This window comes from Bos mutus, chromosome 20 (genome assembly GCF_027580195.1).
Source record: "Bos mutus isolate GX-2022 chromosome 20, NWIPB_WYAK_1.1, whole genome shotgun sequence".
Lineage (NCBI taxonomy): Eukaryota > Metazoa > Chordata > Mammalia > Artiodactyla > Bovidae > Bos > Bos mutus.
In genome coordinates this window covers 39,290,222-39,316,781 of record NC_091636.1, presented here as the reverse complement: position 1 = coordinate 39,316,781, position 26,560 = coordinate 39,290,222, and the positions used below count along the sequence as shown (strand labels likewise).

The following is a 26,560-nucleotide window of genomic DNA, read 5'->3' as shown; positions in this document are numbered from 1 at the left end:
CCTTACCTATAGTTTAAAAACCTGCTTCCCGCCTTTGGAACAGTTACTGTGTCTTGCCTGCTTCACCAGCTGGTTTTGTGCGATAGGTCTCACCTCATCTAACCTGAACCTGGGACCTAGTCCAGTTCTTCCTGTAGTAACTGGCCTTCACTGGAAACAGTGTCTTGCCTTATAAATTCCACAGCCATCGGTCACCCCTGGGTAAGGGGCAATCTTTGGGAGTTCATCACTCGTTCCTCCCTGCTTCTAAATGAACAAAATCCAGTTGTGAGAAAAATTGGTTGTAGGCCAAGGAGTTTATTGTACAGTGCAAGAAAATACATAATTTTTTCCTAAAATTGGCATTTAGTAAACAGCAAATTCGGAGAAGGCAATGGCAACCCACTCCAGTACTCTTGCCTGGAAAATCCCATGGACAGAGGAGCCTGGTAGGCTGCAGTCCATGAGGTTGCTAAGACTCAGGCACGACTAAGCGACTTCACTTTCACTTTTTACTTTCATGCATTGGAGAAGGAAATGGCAACCCACTCCAGTATTCTTGCCTGGAGAATCCCAGGGACAGAGGAGCCTAGTTGGCTGCCTTCTATGGGGTCGCACAGAGTCGGACACGACTGAAGCAACTTAGCAGCAGCAGCAGCAGCAAACAGCAAATTTATCATCAAGTAATCGAGCATAAGCATTTTGTCCTCTACTGTATCAATTTTCCTCGCTGTCAATAATTACTTTCAAACCTTAACTCTTCTTGTCCCTGTTAAGTATTGCAATTGGTAACAGTGATATATAAAGTGAGTTAGCAGTAGCAGCAACAGTGATATCAATCTACAGTTTTTTTTTTTCTTTCCTTCTAGATGAACTCAGTTTGCTTAATCCAGAATATTTTCTTTTTAAAGAGCTAAATGAGTCTAGAATTAACAACCCCAGCAGCATCTCTCTCTTCACTTTCACTACGTCTGTCCAGTTCCTTTTGCTGGCTGAAATGACAGAAACCCAGCCAGGAAAGAAAGCTTTGGCAGAGCTCACTGGTGGGGAATAAAAGGCTGCGCAGCTTCCTTTGCTCTAGGGCAGCACAGAGTCAAGTGTTTTCCTCCAAGAGAAGTTCATTTTGCAGACCGAGGCAGGCCATCTAGCAGGAATTCTTAAATATTTTTGAGTCAAAGATGGACATTTTTGCAAATTGGATGCAGGTGTTGGACATCTTTTCCTAGAGGGAAATTCACTTACATGCAATGATGCTATCCACTTGTAATCTTTGTTGGTTTCAACAGGTTCGTGGCAGTCCCTGGGCTCAGCTAGTTGTGAACATCTTTGGAATCCCCAGGTTAACCCAAGATCTGTTGAATGTACCTAGAAGATCTTGTTGCATTTGTCCTATTTACTTTTAACAGCCACCTTATAAGGTCGGGAGTACAATGACAAGGGGTCTGTTTTCTAACAAGTGCCACTATTCCTCAGACCTGACAATATCATACGTGTATGTGTGCTGTTGCTCAGTCATGTGTGACCCTTTGCCACCTCATGGACTGTAGCCCACCAGGCTCCTCTGTCCATGGGATTTTTCAGGCAAGAAATACTGGAGTGGGTTGCCATTTCATTCTCTAGGGGATCTTCCTGACCCAGGGATCGAACCTGTATCTCTTGTGTCTCTTGTATTGCAGGCAGATTCTTTACCACTAGCGCCACCTGGGGAGCCTTATCCTACAAGAGTGCAAAGTAATAACTGTGGGTCTTTTACCCTCAGTAGGAAAACCAGTCTATGTACCATCGAAAATTTTTAGGAGCTATTTCTATTGGAAGCAGTAAAACGCTATTTAGGAGTAATAAGTAGTAAACCTGTCGTATGACTATTTCACAGAGATGTGCTGGATTCTAAGGCTGGGTCTTGAGTTCCTCACCCCAGGGATATTTCTTGGTCTAGTGCTGGTACATACCGTTTTCTGCTTTCCAGGGGACAGCAGTTTCCTCCCTTTCCTGTTGAAGGAGGGAATGATGTCCCTGGGTCCAGCACACGACACTTCTAGCTCACAGGGTCAATCTCTGACTGCTCAACCAGGTGGGGGGGAGTATCTCCAATTCTCTGTGTCCTTCTCCTCTCAGTCTCCTAGCCTATGGGGCTGCCTCCAAAAGGGACCCGAGGAAGATAGGGTCACATTTCCTAGCTGGGGAGCTGGTCCTCAGAAGCTGGCTTTTTCAGAGGAACTAGCCCATCTCTGGGAAGTAGCAGATGCTGGGAGAGAGTCATCCCAGGGCCATTAGCCATGCTCAGGAGCTTGTTCTGTCACTGTCCACTTTAGGTGACATCCTCTATCTCTTTAGTGAATATTTGAGCTGGCTTTAACAGAAGGTGAATAATGTAAGCTGTTTTCGACAAGTTCTTTGAATTGACTTGAGCGCCTTCTCTGTCTGCACCAGTCACTTTGCTTCTAGACTGGCAGATTCTGGAGGTCTGGGCCGTCTTACTCAGCATCAAATCCCTTGTGAGCAGTACATGTTGGTGGAATCATTGAGTGGTAGATAGAAGATCTGGGGATGAACAGTATGGAGCTTTGAGTTTTAATGAGGTTAACACATTTTCATCCCACTGGAGTACAGGGCTCTAGTCGTTGGAATGGGGTCGTGGGGGGAACTCAATCGACAGCAGGTGTTGAGGTCTAGGAAAGGGAAATGAGCCCTCTGAACATGGCACAGTCAATAAGGGGCGAAGCTAGAGGTGAGCCTAAGTTCTGGCTACTCTTGGCACAGGGCTTCTAGATGTTGTCCTTTTCTTTTTCTCTCTGATATAGACAGTGACCTTGGGAGTCCCACAGGTAGCTAAGGACAAGTGTTATGAATGAAGAGGACTGGTATAAACTCTGACTTGCTGCAGTGGAGTCTGGTGGGGAGTCCGAGGTGAGGCAGATGGCTTTGAGCAGCAACAGGAAGGTTGGAAAAGGAACTGGAACCCAGGCCCTTGGGATCCTGCTAGGCAAGAACTACATAAACAAACCCATTTGTCAAGCTTTGTCAGTGAGTTAACAAGATCTGTGCTGAGCCTCTTAGTTTGATGAGAAGGCTCACATAACTTGACCATCTCCTCCTACGAGAGTTGACCTGTTTGTGATTGATGGCTTTTCAAAAATGGAAGGGAGTGCTGACTTTGGGTGGATGGTTTTGACCCATAGACATTTCACTGGTGGGAGAAGCAGCCTGTACACAGTGGCTCCTCCCAGCTGCCCCAGAGGACGTGGGAACCTCTGAGCTGGAAGGCTAATGGACTTGTGAGTTGCTTTTTCTTTCTTCCTTACCAAAGGCAGCCAGAAGCAAAACACAGTTGACCCTTGAACTGTGTAGGGGTTTAGGGGGATACCTCCCACCCCACTACCACCAAATTGAAAAATCTGTGTATCACTTTGACTCCCCTAGAACTTAACTTCCAATAGCCTACTGTTGACGAGAAGCCTTACTGGTAATACAAATTGTTGATTAGCACATATTTTGTATGTTATAGATATTATTTATTGTTGTTCAGTCTCTCAGTCGTATCTAACTTTGCGACCCCATGGACTGTAGCACGCCAGGCTTCCCTATCCTTCATCATCTCCCAGAGCTTGCTCAGATTCATATCCATTGAGTCAATGATGCCATCCACTATCTCATCTCTGTCAGCCCCTTTTCCTCCCGCCTTCAATCTTTCCCAACATCAGGGTCTTTTCCAGTGAATGGGCTCTTTGCTGGAGTATCGGAGCTTCAGCATCAGTCCTTTCAATGAATATTCAGGATTGATTTCCTTTAGGATTGACTGGTTGGATCTCCTTGCAGTTCAAGGGATTCTCAAGAGTCTTTTCCAACACCACAGTTCAAAAGCATTAATTCTTCAGCACTCAGCTTTCTTTATGGTCCAACTCTCATGTCCATACATGACTACTAGAAAAACCATAGCCTTGACTAAACGGACCTTTGTTGGCAAAGTAATGTCTCTGCTTTTTAATATGCTGTCTAGGTTTGTTATAGCTTTTCTTCCAAGGAGCAAGCGTCATTTAATTTCATGGCTGCAGTCACTATCTGCAGTGATTTTGGAGCCCAAGAAAATATAAAGTCTGTCCCTGTTTCCATTGTTTCCCCATCTATTTGCTGTGAAGTGATGGGACCGGATGCCATGATCTTAGTTTTTTGAATGTTGAGTTTTAAGCCAACTTTTTCACTCTCCTCTTTCACTTTCATCAAGAGGCTCTTCAGTTCCTCTTCACTTTCTGCCATAAGGGCGGTGTCATCTGCATATCTGAGGTTATTGATATTTCTCCTGGCCATCTTAATTCTAGGTTGTGCTTCATCCAGCTGGAAATTTTGCATGATGTATTCTGCCTATAAGTTAAATAAGCAGGGTGACAGTATACAGCTTTGACGTACGCTTTTCCAAATTTTGAACCATCCATTATTCCTTGTCTGGTTCTAACTGTTGCTTCTTGACCTGCATACAGATTTCTCAGGAGGCAGTAAGATAGCCTGGTATTCCCATCTCTAAGAATTTTCCACAGTTTGTTGTGATCTACAACAAAGGTAGTCAAAGACTATAGCATGGTCAATGAAGCAAAAGTAGATGTTTTTCTGGAATTCTCTTGCTTTTTCTATGATTCAGTGGATGTTGGCAATTAGATCTCTGGTTCCTCTGCCTTTTCTAAATCCAACTTGAACATCTGTTAGTTCTCAGTTCACGTACTGTTGAAGCCTAGCTTGGAGAATTTTGTGCATTACTTTGCTAGCATGTGAAATCAGTGCAGTTGTATATTGTAGCCTTACAATAAAGTAAGCTAGAGAAAAGAAATGTTAAGGAAATAGTGTAAGGAAGAGAAAATACACTTCCAGTACTGTATATATATTGATACCCTACAATACAATACAATGTATTGATACCCTAAGTTCACGTCTGTTTATGTGATTAATTGCCAGTATCCACATCAGTGTAGTCTTATGATACAAAACACTGTCGATGTTGTATGTATTATTAACATTGGACATCAAAAATGAAAAGTTGTGAAAAAATTCATATTTATAGGAAGAAACAGTGGTGTGATTGCTTTAAGGTGGCTTAGTATAATTGATACAATTGCTTCATGGTAGTGTAGCCTAGGCACTAATGAATGAATCTTTATAAAATTTTATGGTATACAGTATTAAATGGCACCCCACTCCAGTACTCTTGCCTGGAAAATTCCATGGACAGAGGAGCCTGGTGGGCTGCAGTCCATGGGGTCGCGAAGAGTCAAACACGACTGAGCGACTTCACTTTCACTTTTCACTTTCATGCATTGGAGAAGGCAATGGCAACCCACTCCAGTGTTCTTGCCTAGAGAATCCCAGGGACAGCGGAGCCTGGTGGGCTGCCGTCTCTGGGGTCGCACAGAGTCGGACACAACTGAAGCGACTTAGCAGCAGCAGCAGCATTACAGTTATATTCATAATACAGTGTTGAAAACTGTTACATTTTTAAATGAAGCTGCTTAGCATGTTGATAGGCTGATAGGCAGTTTCTCCTATTATGAGAGAGAGGCATACTGTAATGTTTTTAAAGCAAAGTTAGAAAACAGTAAGAAATCTAATGCATTACTAGTTTTATATTAAATATCACTCACCTTATGCCTGTTTAAGGATAGACTGGGATCTGCACATTTTATGCATTCATGATATACCTTAAAAATTTTTTTTTCTGTTTCTAGGCTACATGGTTCATCCGTGAGGTTTTTCAAATTGTCCCAAATCTCCAAAAAGCTTTCCAGTCTATTTATTGAAAAAAAAATTGCATGTAAGTGGACTTGCATAGTTCAAACCTGTGTTGTACAAGGGCCGTAAACATATGTGGGGCCCTGAGGTCCCACGTTGAACCATGTCAGGAAGGCCTCACCCACAGCCAGGTGGGGAGAAGCCTACCATTCTGTCTCCAAGTGCATCTTATTTTGGGCTCAATCCACATTCATCATGGATGCAAGTTACTTCGACGAATATGCTCAGGCCCTTCTTGAATCTTCATTTTAAAAAATCCTTAATTTTCTTTGGGGCTATATCATTTTTCTCTTTTGAGAAAAAAGTTTCACATTTCTTTCCTTTGAGCTTTATCATTTACTTAAAAAAATCTCTGTTTGGCTATGCTGGGTCTTTCAGCATGCAGAATCTTTAGTTGCGGCATGTGGATCTAGTTCCCCGACCAGGGATTGAACCTGGGCCCCTGCATTGGAAGTGTGGAGTCTGACCACTGGACTCAGCAGTGTATATTAGTCACTAAGTCGTGTCTGATTCTTTGCAATCCCATGGATTATAGCCCACCAGGCTCCTCTGTTCATGGGATTCTCCAGGCAAGAATACTGGCGTGGGTTGCCATTTCCTTCTCCAGGGGATCTTCGCTACCCAGGGATCTAACCCGGGTCTCCTGTGTTGCAGGCCGCTTCTTTATGATCTCAGCCACCAGGGAGGCCTCTGGACCACTAGGGAAGTCTCTTTGAGCTTTTTTTTTGAAATCGGAAGAAACTGGAAAATATAGGCATAGACACTAACCGGTATCTGTATACCAACCAGGATTTCCTAAGAGTTTTTTTTTAAAGGAAAAACTCCTTTCTTCCACTAACCTTGTGTATACATCCAGTCAGCAACACCTTGATACTTAGATTCTTTCTGTGCTATACAACTTTAGGCCGTGTTCGGTGTGCTGTTTGGTGACTTTTTCTATTGCTTTTCCTCTAGAGTCTTTAACAGCTAGAAAGAGATGACCCCTGTCCCAGCCTGTCTCCCAGCCGATCTGTGGACGGCTGTGTTACCACTTGTGACTTGTCTGGCAACAAGCTTGCTTTCTTCTTCTGCTTTAAAACAACCCCTGATTATTTTAAGTGCAAACCCCTTGGAACAAAGCGCATTTGATTTTCATTACATTGCAGATGGGTGTTTTTGTCCGCGGTGGCAAAAGAAACAAAGAGTAGCTCACCCTATCCTGGTGATATCTGAGGTGGCAGCCTGCTGGCTGCGGGTGCTTCTGTGTGTGGCTTCCAGAACAAACACTGCCTTCACCCCCTGCCCCATTACTGTCTCACTGGTGATTGTTTTAGGACACACTTTTATTATGGTTGTAAATATAATGGTTGTAAAATATTGTAGTATTTCATTTTTTTTTTTTAATAGCTTGGAAAGAGGTATACAGGACACAGGTATACAGTATACAGGACATCAGAATAATTTCCTAAGGAACACAAATGTCCTAGTGATAGGGAAGGATTTAAATATCTAGCCGTTCTGCTTTTTCATATGGTTGCCAAAGCATGGAAACCTCCATTCCAGTCTGTAGTTTGCCAGCTCAGCTGAGTATAAAAATAGCCACTTCACTTGTCTGTAATTATCTTTACATTTTATGTTATTGACTGGGTATCTTTAGCCAAGCTGTATGGAAAAGGATTTTTATTTTCCTGGACTGGTGAGCTCATTACATTTATTCACTATGTATATGCTTCACATGTTAAAAGGACAAATAAATAAAATGCCACCTTCCCCTGGAATGTTGTGAGGGCGCACAGCCAGAAGGGAATGCCTTTTTTCATATTGGTTTGTTCAGACTTCCTAGGGGGAGCTCTGTATATGCCAGTGGCTGATCTGAGGACTGTTCCATCTTTAAAGGCAACAAAATTTTAAGTTGTAAAAAGGTTGGTCTGTTGGTCAGACTTTTTTTAAATTACTAGTGCTGTTTAATATGCAGCCCAGAAACTGAACTTGAGTGTCAACCCAGCCTTCTCTATTTGTAAATTGTGCCACTTTGGCCAAATAAACTTTCTGGGTGGCAATTTCCTAATCTTGAAACTGAGAACAAAAGCAATAGGATCTAATTTTGAAGTGGTGTGAACATTAAATGAGATAATACTAATTTAAATCAGATAGTAAAAAAAAAATTTTTTTGCAAAGTAATCATGTAAATCATATTGTTATTATGATTTTTGTTGTGCTGTTGTGCTATGATTATGTTATGCTATTGTTAATATTACTAAGGTTATCATGTTCTGTATCCTACCTTTGAAGAACTGTTGGTAGATTGGCCAGTATGATTGTACCTGCCGTTATAAGCTATAGCACTAAAAAGGGGTTGCCCTCATATGTCATTGACACACATTTGCCAGGTATCTTCTGTGTAGTTTGGGACTATGTTTTCCTGTGTTATCATTCCTCCATTTAGTCCTTCTTTATATCCTTAGGTAATGTGGACCGAATAAAGGCATATTTACTATAGTTGTGATCAATCCTATTCCCAGTTGTATTAACAAATTCCGTTGTGTCTCACCAGACAACTTTTGTTTCAGTCACCATCTAGGCACAGAGGAGTAATCTTGTGGTTAAAATGAAGATAGTAGTGTCTAGAATGAAGTGATGGGGAAGTTAAATTCCCTTTTGAATCCTTTGGAAAATTGTCCACCTGTTGATAGAGAAAAACAGAAATGTTTTCTGAACCATATATAACAGAGTAATAGTTTGCATAGAAGTCCGTCAGTCTTGAAATGAAATTTAAAACAATTTTTTACAGTGGAGGATAATTGCTTTACAGTGTTGTGTTAGTTTCTGTTATATAGCAACATAAGTATACATATATCCCCTCCCTCTTGAGCTTCCCTCCCACCCCCTTCATCCCATCCCTCTATGACATCACAGAGCTCTGAGCTGAGCTTTGAAATGAAATTGTTGATTAATCATCCCTTCTGCATGTGGCAGAGTGAATCTTTTAAACTTTCATCCATTATCAACTTGCAGGATTTACTAGATCTGAGCTTTATGATTTGATAGTAAGTGAATGTTAAACATGATAACCTATACTTTTTTCCCTTAATTTTGTGCCTGCCTTATAATAATAATAAGATGTTGTAATTGCCAGTTGTGCCAATCTTTGAGGGGAAAATGTGAATCATTACTGTCTAATAGAATATAAGCAAGCCATAAATACATGTCATCACAAGTCACTTCAAAGTTTCTAGTAGACACAAGAAGGAAAATGAAGCAACTGAGATTGTAATCATCTTTTATTTTTATCTAGTATATCCAAAAATCTGTCAACATGTATTCAGTCAAGCTATTAATGATATAGTTGACATTTTTTTTAATAGTAAATCTTTGAAATCCATTGTGTATTTTCCACTTACAGTGCATGTCAGTTTGTGTTAGCCATGTTTCAAATGCTTAGTGGCCACGTGTGGCTAATGACTGCAGTATGGGACAGCACTGGTCGAAGTAGTATGTCGTTTTGTAGGTCCTGTAACCCCAGTCCGACCTGACACTTAGAATGGCCTCAGTAGATGCAGGTTTGATTAAGCTTCCCTGTGTCTTTACCTAGTTATCTGGGATTTTGCCCTTCATTTTCAGTGTTTCCTTAGAGAAGTATGATAGCTCACTAGCTTCATCATAATCTGATTACACATGAAATAGTGGACATTTGTGTTCTTGGTTTACAAATCTGTGTGTCTCTGCTTTCTTGCATGTGCGTTAATCAGCATGGACTTTTTTTTTCTCTGTTGTAGGCAGGGATTATGTATGGGCCAGTTTTCTACATCCCCCTATGTACTTGGCCCAGAGTTGGTAGGCAGTGCCTCTGGGTAAACAAGACAGTATAGATTTCTTAGTTTTCCTCTTAAATTGCGAGTTCTTGAATAGCCGCGATGTTTTTGCTCTCTAAAGCCTGATGGGATCAGATGCCAGGTATGTGAGTTTGTGTGTGGGGCCCAGGGTGGAGGGGAGTGCGTTTTAAATTTTTGTTGCAGGTGACAGAAGCACTCCCCATCCTTTATGTTAAGGCTGTTTCATTCTATCCCTCAATACAGACAATGGTTGAAAATGGAAAGAAGGTCCAGGGTCTCAAACTCCGTCAACAGAGTCTGTGTTCACTATGCAGGTGGTTCTAGGGCCCCCGACAGAGCACGGGCGTGGAGTGGCCTGGGGCTTCTAGTGGAGAGGATCTGGAAGGCTTTTCCATTTGTGCTGCCAGGACAGTAGTGTGGCAAATCCAGGCCAGCCTAACCCCTAGGGGGTGATGCTTGGTGGCTGAGCTACTGTGTCGGGCTTCTCTTCCAGGTGTCTTGTTTAGAATCAATTAGGCTGAGTGAAAGCATGCGTCCTTATCATATCTTCAGCGATATTCAAGGATTAACTGCTCTGAGAATTATCCTTGGTGCTTCAGGTCTCCTGATCCAACTGAACCCCACTGTTCCACCCCCTCCTCCAGGCAGCTTCCCCACTGTCTGCCCCCATCTCCTTGCCCCACCCACCCAGAAGTCTCTATCTTCCTCCTGAGCCACATCACAGGGTCCTTCAGGACCCAGCTGTTAACGATGGTTTTTCATTTCGTGAGGGTTTTTAACAGTCTAATCCTATTCATTTCCAGTTACTCGTGATTGTTTTCCTTGTTGGCAGGTTCCTGTAGGAGAGCAAAAGAGCTGGTCATATTTTCAGAGTGGAAATAACCCAGAAGGTGGGGCTTGCTGGCCAGGTCTTCTGTGGTGAAGAAAGAATGGAATGCTGGAGGTGGGGATGGGTGAGGGTATGCTGGCAGATCAGGGAGCAGCTAATAACCAAACAAATGGATGATAAATAGGCCCTCCCTAACCTATGGGTTCAGAGGGGACCTTATAGGTCACCCCACTGTATTCAACCACTTAGACTCTGGAGTGTGTATTTCAGTTCTGTAGGTTCTTAAAGTGAATTTAGCTACAGGCTTCCAAATGAGCTGAACAGACAGACATACAAACTCCAGCAGTGCTGCCGAGGTTCTGGGCTCCTCTTTTACTGTGGCATCTAAGGTGACAGCCTGAGCGAGATTGACTAGGTGAGAAGGCACCAGAGGATTTGTCAATATTCGTTGATTGCAAGTCACAGAAACTCAACTTGAACTAGCTTAGGATAGGAGGGAGGGCTTTCCTGGTGGCACTGGTGGTAAAGAACCCACCTGCCAGTGCAGGAGATGCAAGAGACATGGATTTGATCCCTGGGTCAGGAAGATCCCCTGGAGGAGGGCATGGCAACCCACTCCAGTATTCTTGCCTAGAGAATCCTATGGACAGAGGAGCTTGGCAGGCTACAGTCCATGGAGTTGCAAAGAGTCAGACACGACTGAAGTGACTTTGCACTCACGTAGGTTGGGGTGAGGAGTGGGGGTGCAGCTTGGCTCATGGGATGCCAAATTCTGTGCTAAAATGGTGTCGGGGCCTCTCTGGTTCCCTCCCTCAAACCAGCTCTCTGTGCTGGCTTAGGAGTGTCTTGGACAGCTGCCAGGCTCACATTTTCCTAGTTTCTCCACCAGAGAGGAAGGCTTTAATCTTCCTTTTCTTCCCCATTCTACTCCCTTCTCTTCCTTCTTCTTGTAGTCACCCCTTCCCTGTCCCTTTCCTCTCCCACCACCCAAAATCCCAGGGAGGGTTTCTGATAGCCTTCCTAAGGACACCTTTCCATCTCTTGGGAACAGCTATGGTCAGGCTATAACCTGGTTGGAGTGGGGTCGGGGGCAGGGGCAGGGAATAGGAGGACAGCTTTCTAGAAAGAAATGCAGTTATCAGAAGAAGGCTGGGCACTGAGAGTCATGGGGCAGACCGTGTGCCGCATGGTAATGTGTTAGAGAAAATGCAGAGACTTGTCTTCGAGTGAGCAAGGCTGGAGATGAGAATAAACAATTTGAGTACGTGGTGTTCGAATGACGTCCCAACATGGTAGCTGGGGCAGCAGAAATGATTTTTGTGCTCTCCATCTGCTGTTCCACTCCTGCTTCTAGGGCATCAGAATTCACAGTATCCATGTTGTTAACTTATTTATCCCTTACCCTCAAAAAGTATTTGAGGCACTGGATGACTGATTCATCAGAAACATTGTGACCATCGTAAATGACACTAATGCATACAAGAATGTGGAGAGTCTGAGTTACCCCATTTTAAAGCCAAGTCAAAGAACCGATGATGTCACAGTAAGCCAACATTTGACCATTAAATCTTTCTAGAGTAAAACCAAGGGAATCTGGTATAACCATCCAGGGAGCTACCCTCTCGCACTCTAAAGCTCTTTCTCACTACCTAACAACTCAGCATTTCACTTTTTGTATTTCATCTTGTTAAAAACAGCTTCATCGAGATATGATTTATATTCCACAAAATTTACCATTTTTAGTATACAGCACTGCTCAATGTTTAATAAATTTACAGAGCTGTGGAATCATCACAATTGAGTTTTAAAACATCTCTCTCACCGTCCCCAAAGAGCCCTCATGCTCATTTGCAATTCCTCCTTATCATCCCCAGCCCTAGGCGACTGCTAATCTACTTCCTGTCTATAAATTTGCCGGTTCCAGACATGTCGTACAGATGGAATCTTACACTGTGTGGTCTCTGTGTCTGACCTTCACTTGGTGCAATGGTTTCGCGCTGCATGTATCAACCCTTAGTTCCTTTTTGGTCCTGGAGAGTCCGCCTTCCCCTGTATGGAAATGCCACGTTTTGTTTACCTACTTGGTGGATGTTTTAGTTTCCACTTTTTCACGATTATGAGTACTGCTGCTATAAACATTCATGTGCACATCTCTGTGGACACGTGTTTTCTTTTGGCAAGACACATCATATAATTGCCAGGTTGAATGGTAAATGCGTATTTAACTTAAGCTGCCAAACTACTTGCCACAGTGACTTTGTGCTTTCCACGTTTTATATATTCACCAGTAACATTTGAGGAGTGGCCCTGTCTTTTCAAACTTGAATGATTCTTATGGATTTTAAGGTGGGGAAAGCCAAGAAATGGACTTGAGGTGCAGATGGTAAGGCACTTAGCACATACCCCTTGCTGTTTGGGTTTGATTACTAGATGTGTGCAGGGCAGCTTTTTTTTGCTTGAGAGGTGAACACAGTGTTATGTCTTGATAGAGCTGTTGACGCCAACATCAAAGATTTGGAAATACACCCTGGAAACGGGGCATTTTAGAGATCAGCTTAAAAATAACCTCAAAAGGAGGGATAATCACATGGTGTTTCTTAGTCCTGGAGTGGTTTTTGTATTCCAGAGGTAGCTTGTTTTGTTTAAACCCATGCTTTTTAAATTGGATGGATTTAGGGCATGAGGTAACCTTGGGGCTTTTCTTCGGTAGGTTTATCGGAGCATGTGAGCAGCAGATTTGACAGTCCAGATAGTGATGTTGCCAGAGCCCTGACCAGATTTACATCAGTGCTGGTGGCTCTGACTGATTCATGGACCAAGATCAGTCCTCATTGATGGCAGGTTTTATTTTTAAAGAAGAATGATGTATTTGTTTCTCAAAAGAAATGTCATCCCCTGATAAAGGCAAGTTGTGAATATAGGGAGGAAGATTAATGCTCTTAAGAGTTTCACTTCATGATCATTATGGTACATTATCTGGATGGCATTTATGGTTTTAAAAGAGTGTGGTCATTTTTGGGGGGAGGGAGTGAGGTACTACAGTATTTTAGGAAGGATTCATCGCCAGAATGAAACCACTGCCTATGTCTTTTTCTCTCCCTCTTACCTTTCCCTCTTCTTTATCGTCTGGGCAATCTTTTATCTCACCTGCACCTTAGTTAATATATGAGAGCACTCAGCCCATAATTAATGCTTAGTAAAGTTTGCATGTTTGTTGAGTCATTCATTCATTTATTTATATGTATCTGGTCTGCGGAATAAATAAGACACCTAAATTGTGATCACAAAGCAGCTTTGTTTTGTGTCCCACTGACTCTTTAAAATTTATTCAGAGAGGTTAGTCCATCTCATGCCTCTGGGTGAAATATATAACTTTTCTGATTAGATTTTTAAAAAATTCTACAGTCAATTTCAGTTGCTAAATACTCTCAATTTAGAACTCGGAATGCCTGATTTAAAATAAAAATTTCAAATTCGACTTAAAAGAAAATATCTTTTTCTTTCTCCATTTTCTCCTGTTACTCTCCTCGCTTTATCTGACTGTCATGGTTTGGGTCCCCTCCAGGGTTACAATGCAAACTGGAGACAGGAGGGGGGAGATGAGAGGTAAGAAGAATGAGAAAGTTCTTACTTGATGGTATGCAGGAAGACAGTGCTCTGCTCTCTAATCCTGACAGATATTTTGAGCTGATTCTTGCTCTTTGAGGAGGTATTTTCGGCTGGACCATGTGCTCCTAAAATTCATGTGTTAAAGTCCTGACCCTGGTACTTTGGACGGGACTGTTTGTGGAGGTAGGACCTTTAAAGATATGATTAAAATAAATGAGACTATATGGGTGTGACTGGTGTCCTTTTAAAAAGACATTAGGACAAAGGCATGCAAAGAGGAAGGGCTCTTGAACACAAAGGGAGAAGGAAGCCATCTACAACCAGGGAGAGAGGCCTTAGTTCAGTTCAGTCACTCAGTCATGTCTGATTCTTTGCAACCCCATGAACTGCAGCATGCCAGACTTCCCTGTCTATCACCAACTCCCGGAACTTACTCAAACTCATGTCCATTCAGTTGGTGATGCCATCCAACCATCTCATCCTCTGTCGTCCCCTTCTCCTCCTGCCTTCAATCTTTCCAGCATCAGGGTCTTTTCCAATGAGTTGGCACTTCGCATCAGGTGGACAAAGTGTTGGAGTTTCAGCTTCAGCATCAGTCCATCCAGTGAATATTCAGGATTGATTTCCTTCAAGATGGACTGGTTTGATCTCCTTGCAGTCCAAGAGGCCTCAGAATAAATCAGAATTGGCTTTGCTGTTACCACTGTCTTGGACTTCTAGCGCCCAGAATGGTGAGGATACAGATTTCTGTTGCATAAGCCACCAGATGTGACACTTTGTTACACAGTCCTAGCAAACCAGCAGAGGAGGCCTTGGAAGATCCCTCTCTCTCCCGGTTCCACTCCTGGACCGTCACTAGGGACGCCTCTGATTCCTGTGTTGCAGGTTCTGCTTTGTTGCTTTTCTGTCTGGGACTTGGACTCTCTCTGCTCTCTTCACCCTGTAATCCACTCTGTTAGGCAGAATCCAAGACAGCTTACTACCCTTCCATGCATTGCCTATGTCTGGTTTACAGGAGACAGACATCTGTGCACAGATAAACTTCAGCATCAGGCTGATCACAGCCCAGCAGCTACCATGCCTTCATTCCCACCCTTAGAACTTAGGCCAATTTCTCTCCAAACTTGTAGATTTTCCAGGCGAGGATCAGACCCCTGTCCAGTCTCTCTAAGTAGTCCTGTGGGCCTTTCTCATTAGGTTGAGTAGGCCTGGTGGGAATCATTGCATCATTCCTTCCCAAGAAAGCTGCTGCTGCTGCTGCTAAGTCTCTTCAGTCGTGTCCAACTCTGTGCGACCCCATAGACGGCAGCCCACAGGCTCCTCTGTCCCTGGGGTTCTCCAGGCAAGAACGTTGGAGTGGAGAAAGAAACTCCCCCAGTCTCCACGTGCTCTGACCCGTTTAAACCCTGGATGTGAGTGAGGGTTCAAGAGTCCTGTTACCAGTTTTTAGCTAAATCCTTTGAAATTGGGCATCTTGGACCGGCCGCAATGAAATGTCTGTTGGATCTTTGTGCTTCCAATTTGACACCCAGTGCTTGTTCGGGTGGCACTGAGTGGTAAAGAACCTGCCTGCCAATGCAGGGGACCTAAGAGACGGGTTCGATCCCTGGGTCAGGAAAATCCCCTGGAGGAGGGCATGGCAACCCACTCCAGTATTCTTGCCTGGGAAATCCCATGGACAGAGGAGCCTGGCAGGCTACAGTCCATAGGGTCACACAGACTCGGACAGGACTGAAGCGACTTAGCATGAACGCTTGTTCACCCATCCTTTCTCTCAGCCTCAGTGAACTTCCTCTGAGTGTGGACCATGGAGAAAGTCCTGCTGAGGTCAGAGGTGAACGCTTGGGTGTTGCTCACTTCAGTCACTCAGTCATGTCCGACTCTTTGTGACCCCAGGGACTGCAGCTTGCCAGGCTTCCCTGTCCTTCACCGTCTCCTGGAGCTTGCTCAAACTGATGTCCACAGAGTCGGTGATACCATCCAACCATCTCATCCTCTGTTGTCCCCTTCTCCTCCTGCTGTCAATCTTTCCAGCATCAGGGTCTTTTCCAATGAGTCAGTTCTTCGCATCAGGTGGGCAGATGCTAAAGCCTCAGCTTTAGCATCAGGTGCAGCTAGGGTGTTGGAGAAGGCGATGGCCCTCCACTCCAGTACTCTTGCCTGGAAAATCCCATGGGCGGAGGAGCCTAGTAGGCTGCAGTCCATGGGGTCGCTAAGAGTCGGACACGACCGAGTGACTTCACTTTCACTTTTCACTTTCCTGCATTGGAGAAGGAAATGGCAGCCCATTCCAGTGTTCTTGCCTGGAGAATCCCAGGGATGGGAGAGCCTGGTGGGCTGCTGTCTATGGGGTCGCACAGAGTCAGACACGACTGAAGCGACTTAGCAGCAGCAGCTAGGATGTACTTTTTCCTTGTTGAGAGGTTCCCTACCTGGAAGTGGTAGAATCTCAAGCAAAAATAATAGATCAGGCATGCAGATCTGGTGGAGCCCTTGGCCTGCTTTGCATGAGGCTGATAAAATCTCTGTCCTAAGCACTTGCCCCCTGGGGTTTTAGCAGCTGGTTCTTGCTCTCTGTTGACTCTTACATTCCATTATTCAAATGGTCAGCTCCCTTGGCTAAACTCAGCATGTAAAGATTAGGGAGATGCTGCAGGAGGTGCACAGCTTAGAGAGAGGGAAGCAGAGGGAGCAAAGAGGAGCAACTTGATAAGATTCATAGGCCAAATGAGATGGTAGTTTGGGGTTTTTAAAAACGTAGTGCTTTTATATGTACATGTGAAAACTGATCACGGCATTTACTTAATCCCATTGCAGCTAACCCAGTCCATTTAGGACCATAAAAAGCCTTGCTGAGGTCAAAGATGAAGTCTACAGTCTACCCAGGCACCTAACCTGTATCTCTGTCCTACTCATTCCTTCGGGAAACATTTATTGATTTTTATGCCATTGGCTAGCACCCAAGTAATAAGCAAAATGAAAACTCTACCCTGAAAGTCCTCCATTCCAATGTAAATAGCCTGAGGTGTACATTTTCAGATTTGCCAGAAAAACTGGTAATTGGGACTCTTGAACCCCTCTTGCTTACATCCAGGGTCTAAAAGGGTCAGGGAATGGAGACTTTCTTCAGAGAGAAGTTTGCATCAGTTCCCACCATGCCCGCTCAGCCTCCCAAGAGAAGCTTAAAGGACTGCTGGCAGAGTTTGGACGGGTGTTTGACCTTCCCCTGGGACTGCTGTGCCCCGTCTTGTCAGAAAGGCCCGACGAGGAGCCCTCTTCTCGTCAGCTTGCCCAGATCCTGAGTTTCCTTTTAGAGACACTCGGACCCCTACCTTTGTGGTGAAGACTTCTCTGATTTTTCCTAGCCCTCAGGGATTTCCATCCAGGAGGCAGAGTCTTAAAGCAGCTTCTGCCCCCAGGGGCAGTTTAGATGGCAGGACAGGCTCTCTCATCAGGCACTTCTTTATCCAGGGAGACCTTTTACAGCATGTATTTGTTTTGCCACCTTGAGTGTGTATACAGCTTTGGGTTAAAATTCCATTTGCTGGAGAGGGATGATTGTAGAAGCAGGTACTCAAGGGAGAAGGGGTGGATGCTGAGCAAGAGAGAAGTGTTGTAATTTCAGTGTCTTGCATTTGTTCAGTGTCATCTCCAGTGCTTTGGATTTTAAGTCTCATGTACTTTTCACTTGGAAGAAAAATTCTTGAAGTCTGTCCGGGGGTGCACATTTAGTATTTCTGGTGTTGCTGAAGATTCTGAGGAAGCATCTCACATTCCATGATGGAGGGATTAGTTAGAGCAAGAACATTGTTATTCATTCAGGTCCTCCAGTGACTCAGAGGGAACTATTTTAAACCATTGCCCTTGAATCCTGGGGTATGGCATCTTGGATGCTAATACATCCCTGTGATTCAGGAAAAGGCACGTGTGTGTATAGCTGCCATTTGCCTCTGTGAGTTATTGTTTCTTAGTGGCCATGGTAACCAGCTAGTTTCTCTTTTGCTTTTAATGTAGAATGCTCCCCTCTCATCCACCCACAATATTTTGAAAGATTCTGTCAATGTTCAGAAATAATGATCTATAATATCTACTTATGCAGTGTCTCTAAATTATTTTTAACGAAATTGTCAATTATAGGTATGATTAGGTGGTATGATAGGTATAGAACAGTGGTTCCCAATCTCATTGAGCATCCAAGTCACCTTGTATGTTAAAAAAAAAAAAAATTACAAGAGACTTCCTTTGAAGTCCAATGGTTAAGACTCTGCACTTCCAGTGCAGGAAGTGTGAGTTCAATCCCTGGTTAGGGAACTAAGATCCCACATGCTGTGGACCATGACCAAAAAACAAAGAAAAAAAACCCAATTCTGAGCCTCACTTCTGTTTACAGAATCCAAACACCTGGCTGGGGCTCCAAGGGGGCCCTTACGTGCTGACATAGTTGTCAGCATTGTCTTATGAAATAACCTTTGGGTCACATGCAGGGATGGAGGAGGGGGTGAGTGAGAGAAGGAGTAGTTTGGTGATAGAAGAAAGGAACTTTTTGCCTCTCTTTTCCTCATGATTACATTTCGGTTGGAGATGGCTTGTGGTAGAGAAATAGCTAAAGAGAATTTAGGAGCAAGGAGCCTTTTAGCGCTACGGGCATTGCTTATTAACCTTTGTTCCTTCAAAATTCATTTTTAATCAAAGAGGTTCTCAACCTGAAATTTTCCTAGCTCTACAGATTGGAGAAGAATGAAGGTTATTAAACTATTAAAAAAAAAATAAGAGTTAAAGAATTAACATCTTTGTTGAGATAAGTCACATGCTATTCAATTTATCCATTTGAATGGTACAGTCGATCGGTTTTTGGTGTGTTCACAGGTTGTACAGCCACCATAGCAATAAATGTAGAACATTTCCATCACCCCAAAAGGAAAATTCTATATTGGTTATGTCATTTTTAATACTCATAGAAGTCTAACTTATTAGTTCACAGTATAGCTCTATAGGCTAACATCAAGGCTTTTTGATTCAGGCTAGAAATTCTATTCGATAAGGGTAGTTCATGTTAAGCTTTGGTTGAGAGTTACATTATTTTTAAAGGGAAAATGGATTAACAAACCCTGCTTGTTGGCTCTAGTCTTTCAGATGAAAGGGGAACAGTCTGTGCCTCCCTGCCCTATTCCATCCTCACTGATGGAGTGACATCGCTTGGTAACTGGCAATGAAGCAATGCTTGGTGACTTATTTTGGGTTGAGCATGGAGTAAACTGACCAACATTTCTGCTCAGTGGATAGACAGGCTTTTTCATCTGCTTGAAATGAGAAGATTTAATTCAAATACCTTTTCCTGTATATGTGAAACATGCCCTTCTCTTTTTGAACCATCCAAATTAGACTCCCATGCAGCTAATTCAGCTTAATCACAGCTCTTTTGACCTAAGCACCTAGTTACTTTTCCAAGGACTGCTCTTAGTTTGGTTTAACTAAGTTGATAGATGTCACTTTATCCAGTCTGGGTTTTGAAAATTTGAATCTGCGAGTTGGAGCCGAAAGATTCCAGCTGACCCAAGGAAGGCAAGTCATGATTGACTCTTGGATCCTCTTGGGGAAGAGGGGGCTACTGAGGCAAAGGGAGCCCAGGTGACTTCCCACAAGTCCTGACTTCCAGGATTAGGTCCTGGAGTTAGGTCCTTTTACCAATTCTGGGAAAGCAGTGATTTGTTACTAACTTTAATTATCCCCAGCTACAGTTCTTGTTTCTAGTTACTATTTTGTGGGTTTCCAAACCTTTTTACCCTTGACCCCCATCTCTGTCATCCCAGAGTTATACCCTTGGACCACCCAGCTCTCAAACACCCAAAGCTTCCAGGAAAACATTCATTTTCACAGCTAATACCTCCCCCTGGGAGTTTTTGGAATTACTTGCTTTATTTACTTAATCCTCTTTAAATGAGCCTTTGCATACTTCTCACTGCCATACTGAGGGGTGAGGGGGAGACGAAGACAAATACACCAAGCTACTAGTGCCCACACCCGTGAAACATGCCCCCCCACCTCCGGCCCTACGTGCCCCATGACGTCAAACAAAAATCTGACCCAACTTTGCCTGAGACATTGTGTTCTTGCCTGAAAGGATGCTTTGGGTGGTTCCACCTTGGTGGGTTACACAGTTTGTGGGTTATCCAAGGCTGGATTTCTCTTTGCTTCTTTTCCTGGTGCATGGATTTGTCCTGTTTTCTTGGTTGGTAGCACTTCACCCGGAGGGTGGAAGGAATTGAACTTCAAGGGCAATTTCCATCTTCTAGCTGCATTTGGTGGAGAACCATGAGGCACTGTCAGGTTGGGAACATCTGCTTATCATGGTTTCTACTTGGATTCATCAAAAGATGGTTGTTCTGACATGATGAAGGGCTGGTTCATAAACCAGCACAGCTTTGATAAGGATATTTCCAGTTCCACATACCTCATTTCTAACTTCTCAAACTTGTATGCCAGAGTCAACCAAGCAGATGCCTAGGCCCCGCCCTTGAGATTCAATTTCCAGGGAATTTTACATTCAGCAAAGTGTCCCCAGATTCTTCTGATTCAGATTAAGTTGGGGGGCCACCTTCCAGAAGCACTGTCCTCAGAGTTTGCACTTTGCCATTCAGGTACCAGCCCAGCCTTCTCTGTGGTTAAGTACATGGCAATTAACAAGGTGTAATTACAGTGTGTGCGGTTTCCAAGGCAACGGACATTCTGTCACTCCTGCTGAGGCTGGGAAGATTGAAAGGGACCACAGGGAGGCCACAGGAATGGTGTGGCCTCCAGATTAATGTCATTGAGGTGCTTTGTGACCGGTCCAAAGGGCCCTGCTTAAGGGTAGCAGCAATAATGAAAGTCAGAAATTAACAAATTCGAACCCAGGGAGCCACTGGACCACTTCTGGAGGTGACAGCAAAGACCTCAAGAGGAATGGGTCCAGCCGTTCAGTTGCCTGCATTTCCTACCCGCCCCCACCGTGCCATCTGTTTCCTCAGATCAGTTTAGTCCAGAATAAAGATGGTGGATGAACATGATGACCTTGAAAGGCTTTTGAAAGGTAATGATCAACCTAGTCAACATCTGACCATCGTTCCTTAGTCCTCAAATAGACTGACCTGTTAATGTTCCCCTGTTCTCACTTTGTCAGCTGAGGCTTGACGTTACATTTCTTGAGTGCTTTCCAGGTGATGAGAACTTGCACGTAGATTTTTCTGTCATTTTTGACCTGAACATACACTTTCCAGGTTTCAGGATGGAAGAGGTCAAGTTCATGCCATGTTTTAGCCCAGGAGTTTACTTTCAGGTTTTAGTTTTAAAGCTGTAGGGCAGTGGAAAAGGCATTCACCCATCAGTCCGACTTTGGTTCTGAATTATATCATGCAGAGGTGTGGGGAATGCAGACAGGTGTCTTCACTTTGAGGTTCCATCTCTCCCTCTGGAAAATGAGGGGCTCTCACTGGATCCATAGTGGGATCCATAGTGGGATCTTACCTTTTGAAGGGTGACAATGCCTTTGCAGAATCTAATGAAAATAGGAACTTCCCAGAAAAAAGTACAGGGACTTCGCTGGTGGTCCAGTCGATGAAGACTCCGCAATCCCAATGCAGGGGGCCTGGGTTCGATCCCCTAGTCAGGAAACTAGATCCTGCAGGGATGCACATAAGACCTGCCACAGCCAAATAAACTAAAAAAAAAAAAAAAAAGTACAGATATACTGTCATTCCAAAAATTTACCTTCATTTTCTAAAGGCACCACAGATCCCTCCTGAATGAGGTGGTTTCATAAGACTTTTCAAGCTCCGGATTGGAATCACTGGGTCCCATGAGGACCTGGGGAGAGTCTTTCACTGTTTTGAGTGGCTTCCTGAGGAATGAGGTATTTGATGAGGGAGGTTTTGTTTTTTTCTCACATTTTTCCCTCATTGCCCTGTGCATCTATGAGGGGGGAAAAAAACACACTGAGAAAAATAAATAGGGAATGAATGGCATCTGGAATATGAGCTGCGCTTCAGTATGCCTCACTCCTGTGGCCCTTTCAGAGGAGGTGGAGGCTGTAACTGTACCGTGAAGGGGATGGAGAGGAGGGAGTTAGGCACTGAGTTTTGTGCAGTGACAGGCCAGCCTTTACTTAAGCTTGTGCTACTTTGAATGAGGAGTTGGAAGAAAATGAAAAGTTTCAGTTAACTTGAAAATGTTGGATGCTTCAAAGGAGTATCACAAATGGGAAGAACATAACATTCTGCACCACTTCCCAGCCCTTAACCCTGACCACCTTCCTAACTCAAACCCAGACGCTTACCCATGGCCCAAAGTCCCAGTCCACTTGGGAAGGAGTCACTGTAGTGTTTGTTTGGAAACCTTGAAGTGTGTGCATGTGTGTGTGTGAGTTGCTCAGTCATGTCTGATTCTTTGTGACCCCATGGATTATAGTCCACCAGGCTCCTCTGTCCATGGGATTCTCCAGGCAAGAATACTGGAGTGGGTTGCCATTCCCTTCTCCATGGGATCTTCCCAACCCAAAGGATCAAACCTGGGTCCCCTATATTATAGGCGGATTCGTTACCATCTGCGCCAGGAAACCTTGATACTTAGTTTCTTTTTTTCTCCTTCTGGCTAGATGCTGAAGGTCTCCTCTAGAGCTGTGGAAGGCTGAATGGACTAAACATGAAGAGCTTGAAAGCCAAGTTCAGGAAGAGTGATGTAAGTACTTGTGACTCACGTCTGGCTGCAGAAACACCCTCCCTTGGACCTTGATAAGATGCTGGGTTAATCAACTACGTAAGTCAGAAGTGCTCTGGGTCCCAGCTCAGCGTGGCTTTTGTGAATGATGTGTTCTTGCTGTTTGTGTATATACCTTCTAAAAAGGACTTTTTTTTTTTTTTTTACTTCTGATGTCAGTGCCTTGTAGAGAAAGAAACAGTCAAATTAACATCTCAAAAAAAAGAGTAAAATACCTCAGCATTTCTAAATCCCCCCAAATCTGACACAGAATGTCATTTTTAGAGAGCGGTTAAGGAATTATGTGTTAACGCGGTTCATGCCGGGCGTTTAGAAAACTTAAATTCTGTTAAGGCTTTTGTGGTAAAACAGCAATATCTATTGCCGCCTGCACCTTTATTCCCCCTTAATTCCTGGGGTTCTTCCTCATTTGTTATTCATCATTCAAGCCTTTGAATTGGAGTAACCAGTGATGCTAAAGCTGAAACTCCAGTACTTTGGCCATCTCATGCGAAGAGTTGACTCATTGGAAAAGATTCTGATGCTGGGAGGGATTGGGGGCAGGAGGAGAAGGGGACAACAGAGGATGAGATGGCTGGATGGCATCACCAACTTGATGGACGTGAGTTTGAGTGAACTCCAGGAGTTGGTGATGGACAGGGAGACGTGGTGTGCTGAGATTCATGGGGTCGCAAAGAGTCGGACATGACTGAGCGACTGAACTGAACTGAACCAGTGATGATGCCTGAATTATGAGACAAAGTCTCCCAGAGGAGAAAATGGAGAAAAGGAACATAGCAGTAGGATTATATGTGATGCTATTATAACAGAAGGTCAGCTCATAAACCCTGCCGAGGCTCCAGTCTTGTGCTAGCTGCTGCAGATACTTTGAGCAGAGTTGTTGAAGGGGAGAAATACATGGAAGGATGTTTGATGGAAGCTCAGCAATGTCACCCTCCTAATGGGCTTGCTTGGCTGTCATTTAACATTGGGTAATTAAAAGTAAACCTGGATTTTATTGCTTTGCTGTGAATTATATGACAGCTTGGCACAACCACATTTTTACAATGAGTGGAGACCGTGTCTTACGGCTAACACGTCACACACGCACATACACACGCGAACACACATACCTCCTCTTGGCTGAAGCTTATCTCCTGAGGCTACATCATGACATGTAACTTACTGCCCTGATAAGCCCCAGACTGGAGGAGGTGCTTGTGGAATGATTGCAGAATCTTGTTATGCCGAAAGGAAGTTTGAGCTCTAAGGAGAAAGGGTTTTTGGGGAAAAGCGGACTTGACTTCCTCATTCTTCAGGTAAGTTATCTAAGACTCAGAGAATGTGACTTGGCCGAAGTTGTCCAGGTAACCTTTGGCTGGAGTGACAGCGTTGGTCATCTGACTTCCTTGACCTCTTGCCCTGCCACTCCCATGAGAAAACTCCCTTCAGTCTTCTCATTTGTTGGCCAAGTGATGCTACAGCCTCTAGATCTCATTGGACTTTCAGTTAATAAGGAAAAGGCAGTTAAATGGAAAATGTTGCCCAGCCGGGCCGATTCGGGTTTATAACTTGTGTGACTAGGTTCACAAATGCCTTTTCCATTCCATTGGGCAGCTTCCGTTTGTACAAACTGAAATTGTTTTAGCAAAATTTAATCAGTCTAGACTTCCATGATATATGAACAGGGGCAGGGGGGAAATAATAGGAGCATACACTTTAGGTTTATAAACTGGTGGCTGTAGGGAGGGTATTGCTGGAATCTAGTTTTTTAAATAAAAACTGAAATATTTCCATGGTTTAGGGGAAAAAAAAGTCACAGTAATAACACTATTAAAATCTTCTGGAATTTGGCAGTTGAAAGGCTTAGATTTTGGCACTTAGCACAAAGGGAAGAAATGTTAGAAGAGCAAGCTTGGGAGAGGAGAGCAAAAGAAATTGGTATTATGGGGTCAGATGGTATCAGATGGTTCCCCAGTTTCACCCCAAATTTCTTCCCAAAGCGTAATCCCTCCACTGCAAGATGGAGGGAATAAAAGCAGAAAAGAAAATCGTTTCAAAGCCCAGCTTGTTAATCAGCCGTAGGATAGCAAGAGCTAACCATTATAAAATATTTGCTTTATGTCAGGTGCTGTGCCAAGCTCATTATGTGAACTTTGTTTAATCTTGCTGCAACCCTTATGTGCTAAGTATTATTGGCAGGCTCATTTTCCAGATGAAGAAACTGAGACCCAAGGAGCTCCAGTCCCTTGCCTGGGCCTGTGTTCTTCTAGCTAAAAGTTGTCAGTGTTTGTGCCCAAGTAGCCTGATTCCAGCCCCCAGGTTTTGCAAAAGAGAAAATGTGGATGCAGGTCTGATTTTATGAAACAGCAATCCAGGCAGTAGCTTGGGAAAGCCACTTCAGACCTAGGTCTGTGGCCTTGGGCAAGTCTGTTCCCCTTCCTGAACCCCCAGGCTCCTCACCTGAAAACTGAAGATAGTATTACCTCGTGAAGTTGTGAAGGTTAAGTGTTCTAATGCCTGTAAGGCACACGTTTTAGGCCTGGCATCCTTGAGGTGCTTGGTACATCTTTCTACCTCTTTCTTACTCGCAGACACCCATGCTGGAGTTGAGAGGACTTCGGCTGTATGGTTGGCAGACAGGTTCAGACTCACCACAAGCTTTACTTGGGAAGGTTACTACCTCTTGCTCGGGCATTGTAAGTGGTCTTCAGAGCACAAACCTTGGCAGTGAGGGCCTTTTCTCTCTTACAACATGTACTTTAAGCAGTAGATTTTAGATGAAAATTATATCAGTGTGATTGTAACACGAAAGAAGCAGCTTGTTCTCTCTTATTCTCTGTGTGACCACTGGGAATTTTTACTTGTGTCTAAAATTTAAAACAGTCAAATAGGACAGACTGCAAAATGATATTTTTGCTGGTGCAAACTTAATTTCATGTGTGAAATCTTTTACTGACTCTGAATATTTTTAAAATTGAAAATTATTATTGAAAAAATAAAGAGGGAAATTCACTACTGATGACCTTCCTTTGAAAAGTAATTGGAGATGAAATGTAAATTGTCATGTAAAAGCGTTTTAAAAGGCAAAATAAAAGTGAAAGTCGCTCATTTGTGTCCAACTCTTTGTGACCCCATGGACTATGCAGACCATGGAATTCTCCAGGCCAGAAAACTGGAGTGGGTCGCCCTTCTCCAGAGGATCTTCCCAACTCAGGGATCTAACCCAGGTCTCCCACATTGCAGGTGGATTCTTTACCAGCTGAGCCACCAGGGAAGCCCATGAATACTGGAGAGGGTAGCTTATCCCTTCTCCAGTGGATCTTCTCGACCTAGGAATCGAACTCGGGTCTCCTGTATTGCAGGCGGATCCTTTACCAACTGAGCTATCAGAAAAGTAAAAAAAAGAAAATTATTATGTAGAAATTGCTGATTGAAAGTAAAGAGTGAGTCGATAGTATAATTATGGTTTATAAAAAAAGCAAACACAATGAGAAGTAGGCAGAAAGGCCTATGTGGTCTGGAGAGCAAAATAACCTGGTAACTAATTTGCTATCTCTCGGGAGGGACACAGAACTGGGAGTGGGTTGGGGGCGGGGTGAGGGGTTGGGGGGATTTTGCTTTTCACTGGGTGCTTTAGGCTTTCATTTTTTGGTGTATGTGTATGCATCCCCATGTGTCACTTGTTACAAGAAAAACAAGTTCTAAACTGTTTACATTCAGTGCAATGAGCCAAACTGTAATTTTCTTTACCCGTAGTGAGTGGTGTCTCTTAGAGAATAACCCTAAACCCACCCATCAAATTTGCCCGCTAGTCTTTGTGGGA

At 43.7% G+C, this 26,560-nt stretch overlaps 1 protein-coding gene across 4 annotated transcripts in view; it reads left to right on the top strand.

Annotated features, from left to right (window-relative positions):
- The window catches only part of RAI14 (retinoic acid induced 14), a 161,848-nt gene that overhangs the window by 5,901 nt on the left and 129,387 nt on the right, over nt 1–26,560 (top strand). For all 4 annotated transcript variants that reach the window (XM_070357661.1, XM_070357662.1, XM_070357664.1 and 1 more), the window contains exon 2: nt 22,634–22,716. In XM_070357661.1, the coding sequence (XP_070213762.1) occupies nt 22,681–22,716 (36 nt within the window). In that variant the 5' untranslated portion in view covers nt 22,634–22,680. The remainder of the gene's footprint in view (nt 1–22,633; nt 22,717–26,560) is intronic.